At 31.4% G+C, this 7,947-nt stretch overlaps 1 protein-coding gene across 1 annotated transcript; it reads left to right on the top strand.

Moving 5' to 3' along the window:
• The first annotated feature begins 4,923 nt into the window (after positions 1–4,923).
• Positions 4,924–7,733, top strand: LOC108736676 (N-acetylgalactosaminyltransferase 7). The gene is made up of 2 exons (XM_018469191.2): positions 4,924–5,931; positions 6,310–7,733. The coding sequence occupies exons 1-2, from the start codon at positions 5,204–5,206 to the stop codon at positions 7,322–7,324; spliced, it is 1,743 nt and encodes a 580-aa protein (XP_018324693.1). The 5' UTR covers positions 4,924–5,203; the 3' UTR covers positions 7,325–7,733.
• Positions 7,734–7,947: the final 214 nt, after the last annotated feature.

Genomic DNA, 7,947 nt, shown 5'->3' with positions numbered 1-7,947 from the left:
ACCTATAATTATTTATTAGCCGTGGTTTTGCTCGATTTTTAGGGTTCCGTTCCTTAGAATAAAACAAAACCGAAACCCACATACAGTAGAATCCGCTTATAATGATATCGAAGGGAAATGACAAATACGTCATACTAAGCGGGCGTCATATAAAGCGTAGTCTTAGAAAATAAACTAAATTGTATACATTTATTAACAGAAAAAGAAAAAGAACGATGAATTGTAATATCAATATGCATAAGAAGAGCCAGAAAAATGAGCGAAAATGTTATTATTAATCACTTGGGTCACTATAGCCGGATATGATTTCTTGAGAATCAGTCATAATAAACGATATATCATTTTAAACGGAGTCTTTATAACCAAACTTTCCTATAGAGAATTTAATATGAAAACCAAATTTAACACTGCAATAACTTCATATTAAGTGGTTGGTCAGTATAGGCGGAGTCATAATAAACGAATTCCACTGTAGTATCAATTTAAAATTCGTCCTTCTCAGAAATGGCTAAAGGTACAGTAGCAAATTAAAATTAATATCATCTCTGGAGTCTGATCCCGTAAACGCAATAAAAATAGTTAAATCCATATAAAATGTATATTATCGTTAAAAAACCAAAATGAAAACTTCAGTGACTCGTTATAAACCTCCTCAAAATATTTATTAAACCTCTACCAAAATTATAGCATGTTTGCTTATACATACATTAATACATGAATAATCCCTGGAAGGGAAATTGGTGAAAATTTATTTCTTCGAAGAAAAGTCATCTGAATAATTGCATCGTTTATCATTCTATATTCTAAAGTGATTACTCTGTATCAAAAAATTTAATCTTGGAAATGGTTATTTGAACGAAAAGAAAATCCTGACTACCAGTACTTGTACCTTAATGCATTTAAATTTCATTAATGGAAATCCATTTTTAACGAGAACTGAAGATTTGCATTTATATTAATTTCAAAAAAATGTAATAAGGCTTTAAAGCCGACGCTCCCGTGAAAACGCTTATTCCATCTCTAAAACTTTTTGCCAATCGTTTCACGATTGACAATGGCAAGTTGACTGGCAGGAGCGCAGTTTAAGGAAGCGGTAAACAAAAACTCGATTTATAGGAAGAAAACGCATGGCTGTTTTATTAAAAGTCGAAACGGGACCGCAACTTAGAAACAAGACTTTTCGTTTAAACTAAAATACTTGATTTATGACCGAATAGGTTGGTTTACGGTAATAAATCAACTGTTCCCCTTTCACAAGAATTAAACGAAACAAAATCCTACGCCGAGTGACAAGCTTAAACCTTAAAAAATTCATGGTTGCTTTAGTGGAGTTTTCTTTGTTACATAAAGAAGTGCCATCTGCCTTTTTTAAAAACGTGCTCAATAGGGAAAAACTAGGTCATAACAGAACGTGAATGCTTAATATTGTATAATTAATGATGGTTAGTTACACAGTTCAACTCGAATGTATTAAAATGATTTTCAACTACAATAATATTGTTTTCCGGATTCAGTGTCATGGTCCATGGAATTTCGAAGTTCCAAATTGATATCAGCACCTGCCAAATCACCACGTATCATAGTTTTAGCAAGGAACTACGAAATTCCATGAATTACGACAATACAATATCGAATTGATATAAGCCAGCTGTGTAAAATTGAAAACTACAAGATATTGTGGTGTGCTATTAAATGTGTACAATCCAAAATTCTTAGAAATCACTTTGAAAAACTTCACATATTAGATATTGTGGCTAATGATTGCATATAATCCAATTTCTTAGAAAAGGATTGGAAAAAGTTCACTTATTAGATGAACCCAAGGTTAAAAAAACTATGGATTCCATTTCTTTCTCTTTTTAAATGCGTAAAAGATCAGAAACAAAAAAGGGAAATCTATTTTGTATTTTACATCTGAAATAACAAATCAAAAAAGTATTTGCATTTAGTATTTATATACTATTAAAGAACTATTTTGCACATCTCTACAATTGACACCTCATTTTTGGGGGTGCTTGGTCACTACGTAGTTTTTCGTGATAACTAGCCTGCTATTAAATGAATAACAACATCAAATATAAAAATATTTCCCACAGACTGGCACCTCCCTTTCCTTCTACCTTGACACCTTTAACTGATGTTTTTGTTTTTTTGTTTCAAATATGTCCAACTATGTAGTCTTTTTGACTGCATTATATCTGACAAAGTATCCTACTAACTTATCACTCCCATTTCTTTTTCTCTTACCCAATCTAAAACCTCTACATTTCTAACCTTTTGTATTATATTCCTATAATACCACATTCAGAGTCGTACTCCAAATATTAATTTTTCATCAATGTCATTTCTAGTAACAGCTTTTTTATTTTAAGGGCGCTAAACTTACTACTTTTTTGGGGTGCCTTAGGTGCTTAACACCCCCTAGCACTCCTCTAGTTGCGCCTATCTTCAGCTGACAAATTAAAATAAAATAATAAACTAATATACAAATAATGGTAAGCTGCATAAAGTTATTTCTCACAGATTATAACAATTAATGTTTATTAGTAATGAATTATTGAGAATTCCTCTAAACCTTATTCGTTATAGTTTGTCTGTAACGTTTAGGAATAGGTACTTCTGATAATCCGCTTATTTATGGGAATATTTCATTCCTACTATAACTAAAAGCCTAGGGATTTCTAGAAATTAATTTAACAAATACATATATACAGAATAATATATGTACTAGGGTTTTATTACTTGTATAGAATAGACTACACATAAAACCTTAAAAATTGGAAACTTTCCCTCAACATAGAGCAAACTGATGAGCACACTGTAGGTTGTTTGTTATTTTAACTTTATTGTTAAGTCCTAAGTTTTCTCTTTTTTTGTACATGAAATATTTTTAATTTAAATTCATATTTGCAATTTTAAATAGTGTCCAAGTTAGTGACAACAATACCAATTTACATTTTACCTGGGTATTCACAGAACCCTTATAAACTGGAGAAGAAATATTGTATGGCGATTGTGCTCACATTTAATGATAGGGCTTTCCATATTCTGTGTTATATTCAGTTTCTAGCTATTCACCCCCGCTAAAATAATATTCACCAATTTACCTGTTTGTAGATATAGTTGCATAGTACATTAAGATTCAGCATTCACATTTCATCTCTCAAACAAGTAAGTTTTGTTCCAGTAACCACCCAAAAATAGTTTTCTTTGTTGGACGAATTTTGATAGTTTTAATTTAGACGTTGAAGTTTAGTTTTTAGTGATTAGAATAGAAGTTCAATTAAATGTTTTAAATAAAACAGTGAATTTTTATTCTTCATCGAAATCACGATCCAATTTAACTAGTTGCATAAAATTAATTTGGCGTGCAACGTACAACGTTTGTACATTTATATTGTTATTTATTCCGCAACGGAATAATAAATTGAAATTGTTATAACAATTAATTAATAATTTAGCTAAGAATTTTTATTAAATCGAGCGCTTATTAAATTTTCTTTGAAACTCAATAAAACTGCTGCGCTCCGTTAAAAACGGTAATAAGGGAAGACAGAGAATAAGTCAGTGTGAGTTATCTTTTAATCTAATTCATCATCGGTTTGTTAGCACGAACTCTGCAGTACAAGCAAAAATTCCAAGAGTTCTTTTCAGTTATTAATTATTTTTCGAAGCTGTCTTTAATTAGAACCACTTTCGAAACAAAAGATTTTTTGTAAAGTCTAACAAAAACCTGTATTTAATTGCCCATACATATTACCCCAGCTGTAACGGTAAAACGAGAATTTAAAAATGCTTTAAAATGCAAATATAAACTCGGTCAGCTTTTAATTTTTAAAGTTTCGCTGAAAGATGACGTATAAAGTCAGTTATAGGTAACCAAAAGAGCTTTTTAAGTAAACTCCAAAATACATTTTATATAATAGCCGTGTCTATTTATTAACGCTTTTTTTAATTAAAAAAAAGAAAAACCTTTGATAATTTTTCAACTGGGAAATAATATGATTATGAGTACAAATTTCTAAAAATAAATAACAGGGAAAATCGAACTGAAACGGATTACGTTGTTTTCAAAAGCATCACCTAAATCCTTCCTCTAATGGCGCTTGTTCCAAACCAACAGCTTTTCGGATAGAAAAGCTGACGCTTGTAGCTAACCCATATAATCCCCTTATGTCATCGTGGTGGACCTGGAAAAGTAGAAAAATAATCTTTAATGAACATTCTCGTTAAAAGTATTTCGCAGTTTTGTAATTTCAAACTAAAGATCGCATAAATGAAATGTAGATTTATCATTAACTTCGTGATATAACACACGTTCTAACTACGTTAATTAAAAACTTTTAGTATGGATTAAGGAACAACTTTTTTCATTTAAATACAAAATATGAGACTGTGACAAAAAAATGAGTCCCTTTTTTGATTAACAAAAATCGTTTGGTTACACTCAAAAAACTAATTTTATAATAGCTTACTAATTTTAACGCTATATTAACGGTAAATATTATAATTTGGTAAAATTTCATAAACGTACTGGGTTCATTCTCAAAGATGGCATAGATTCCTATGAAAGCTAAGAAAACGACCGCACATTAAGCAAAATATTGCTATTAAGTAAATAATAACTTTGCATCCCTAATGTTAGCAAATCTCAATTTTTGTCATTTGCCTCTCCTTATACTAATTTATATTTTACTCAATTTGAGTTTATTTATTTTCATCAACATAAATAAAATATCAGAAGATATTAATTGTTTAATTAAGCATTATCTTTAATGATGACATTTTAAAACCAAAAATATAATTACATTAATAGAAACAGGGGAAGTACAGAACAGAATTAACAAAAATGTTATCTCGTCTCTGATTGCTGAGACACGAACGAAATTGTGAATACAGAGACGCATTCTGTTTACGCCGGTATCCGTGTCAACTTTTACGTCAAGTAAAAGAGGTTAGTTTAATATTTTAGACAGAATTCGTTAGAAAATATGGTTTCTTTACAAAATATCGATTGTGTATTCACTGTAATTTAAATTTCAAGTGTTGTTGTGTACTTCTGTTATATATTAAACATAGAAACTGAAGATATGCGACCAATTTCATTCAGTGTTTAGAAAGGCAAAATATTTATTTTTATACTTGTCTCAGCCTGCAGTCTGTTCAGTTTATTAAAGAACTGTTTGATTTATAAACTGCAAGTATGGTTGTTAGCATTGTTGGAAGAAGAACGAGATTAGTTCGCATCTTAATAATTGCAGTTATTGCGCTAGGATTGATATTCTTCCTAATGCCGAAGATGTCTCAAAATTATGACAATTCGCTGGTAGGGAGCAAATATTTAAAAGAAAGATCGAAACCAGTCCTTGTAACTAACCTTGGAAATTTTGAACCTAAAGAAGTAAATAAAAAGGATGGACCTGGAGAAGGAGGTAAACCTCATTATTTAAGAGATGACCAACAGAATGATGCAGATGAATCAGAATCAGAATATGGCATGAATATTGCATGTTCAGATGAAATTTCACTAGACAGAAATATTCCTGATACTCGAATGAAAGAATGTAGACATTGGAATTATCCAACTGATTTACCAAAAACAAGTGTTATAATTGTGTTTCATAATGAGGGTTGGTCAGTATTACTCAGGACTGTGCATACTGTGATAAATCGTTCTCCTCCAACTGTTCTTGAAGAGGTTCTTCTTGTGGATGATTACAGTGATAAAGAAAACTTGAAGAGTGACTTAGATAATTATATAGAGCAGTTCAATGGTAAAGTTCGATTAATAAGAAATACAGAAAGAGAAGGTCTTATTAGAACTAGATCTAGAGGAGCAAAAGAAGCAAAAGGAGAAGTTATAGTATATTTAGATGCCCATTGTGAAGTAAATGTTAACTGGCTACCGCCACTTTTAGCTCCAATTTACAGGTAAGCTTATATTTTTACTTAATTAAAATTCAATAAGTAGTAAAAATTTTTCCACAAACAGTTTTTTGTTCAATTTCCATTGTTTCACATCGTTAAATTTTATATCAAAATATCTAAAAACTTGATAAGGATGTTTATGGCTGTAAACAGATTGAATAATATTTGCAATATGAATGATGTCATCAAAATCTCAATACACAATTGTACTATTCAGTTTATTCCAAATTGAAATTTTGGGAATTTTTCCTTTCATATAATAATTTTGGTACCTCAAGGTCCAAGACACATTCAATATTGCTTACATAATTTGAATTAGAAAATAATAAACAAAATTTTTAATTAAGACCTTTTAATTTTAGAAAATTCGTTTGTTTTCAGGGACCGTACTGTAATGACAGTCCCTATAATTGATGGAATTGATCATAAGACATTCGAATATCGTCCAGTTTATGGAGACAGTCGTCATTATAGAGGTATATTCGAATGGGGTATGTTATACAAAGAGAATGAGGTTCCAGACCGTGAACTTTCCAAAAGAAGTCATAACAGCGAACCTTATAAAAGCCCTACCCACGCTGGAGGACTTTTTGCCATTAATAGACAATATTTCTTAGAATTAGGCGCCTACGATCCCGGATTATTAGTTTGGGGAGGTGAAAATTTCGAACTTAGTTTTAAGATTTGGCAATGTGGAGGTAGTATTGAATGGGTACCGTGTTCTCGAGTTGGTCACGTTTATAGAGGATTTATGCCTTATAATTTCGGAAAGTTAGCTCAAAAGAAGAAAGGGCCTTTGATTACGATCAATTATAAGCGTGTAATCGAAACATGGTTTGACGAAAAATATAAAGAATTCTTTTATACACGAGAACCAATGGCTAGATTTTACGATATGGGTGATATTACAGAACAAAAATATCTTAAAGAGCGGCTAAAATGTAAAAATTTCGACTGGTATATGGAAAATGTGGCGTATGATGTGTATGAAAAATTCCCAGAACTACCTCCGAATCTCCACTGGGGTGAGTTACGATCTGGGGCAACCGATAAATGCCTAGATACTTTGGGACACGGTCCCCCATCCCTTATGGCTGTCCAACATTGTCATGGTTATGGAAATAATCAACTAATTAGGTTGAATGCAAAAGGCCAACTTGGGATCGGTGAACGGTGCATCGAAGCCGACTCTCAAGGAATAAAGCTGGCCTTTTGTCGACTTGGAACAGTGAACGGACCATGGATTTATGACGAAGGTACACACACCCTTCTTCATAGGGTTCACAAAAAGTGTATGGCCCTACATCCTCAAACATCACATCTGTCTTTAATGCCCTGCGATGTTAATAACACTTATCAGCAATGGTATTTCAAACAAATTCAACCCAGGTTGTGAAAATAATTTAGACAATACATAAAAATTATTTAAAGTATTTCTTTTAATCTTATTCTCTCTAATAGAGATGACATTTAAATTTTATATATATACTGGTGTATGTGATACATGCGACAAAATTTGAATGGGTATTTATTTAACTAACTTATTACTCAAATATATGTTCTTATTAGTGCGTTAACAAGATAGTATCTATAGCTGGGTGAACTGCTCCAGAAGTTTTATGTCTCATTTTTTTTAATGCAGATTACTATTACTGATCCTTATTTACCCCAAAGTATTACGCCAAAAGTTGCACTGATTTATCTGTAAACTTTTCGCTGTTGAATGAATGTTAATACAAAAGAAAAAGCATTTCTCGTAAATATAGTTGTAATGTTTATAAAGACATTAGATCTAAGCAGTTAAATAGTTATCAAAAATAACGCACCTGCTTTCTTTCCTATTCTGAGCTAAACTTAGTATTTCCCTAAAACTAGAACATCCCACATCCTATCTATTTGCGAACAGTAATCTAATCTAGGTCTACCTCTACTCCTCTTAACTCTTATTTCGGCCTCTAATATTCTCTTACCAGACATTCATGCCTGAGAAGGTGTCCTACCAACCTATCTCGTCTATTT

Source organism: Agrilus planipennis, unplaced genomic scaffold (genome assembly GCF_000699045.2).
Source record: "Agrilus planipennis isolate EAB-ADULT unplaced genomic scaffold, Apla_2.0 scaffold12, whole genome shotgun sequence".
NCBI classification, from domain to species: Eukaryota; Metazoa; Arthropoda; class Insecta; order Coleoptera; family Buprestidae; genus Agrilus; species Agrilus planipennis.
Note: the sequence above shows the minus strand (reverse complement) of the source record. Positions and strands in the feature narration are given on the sequence as shown.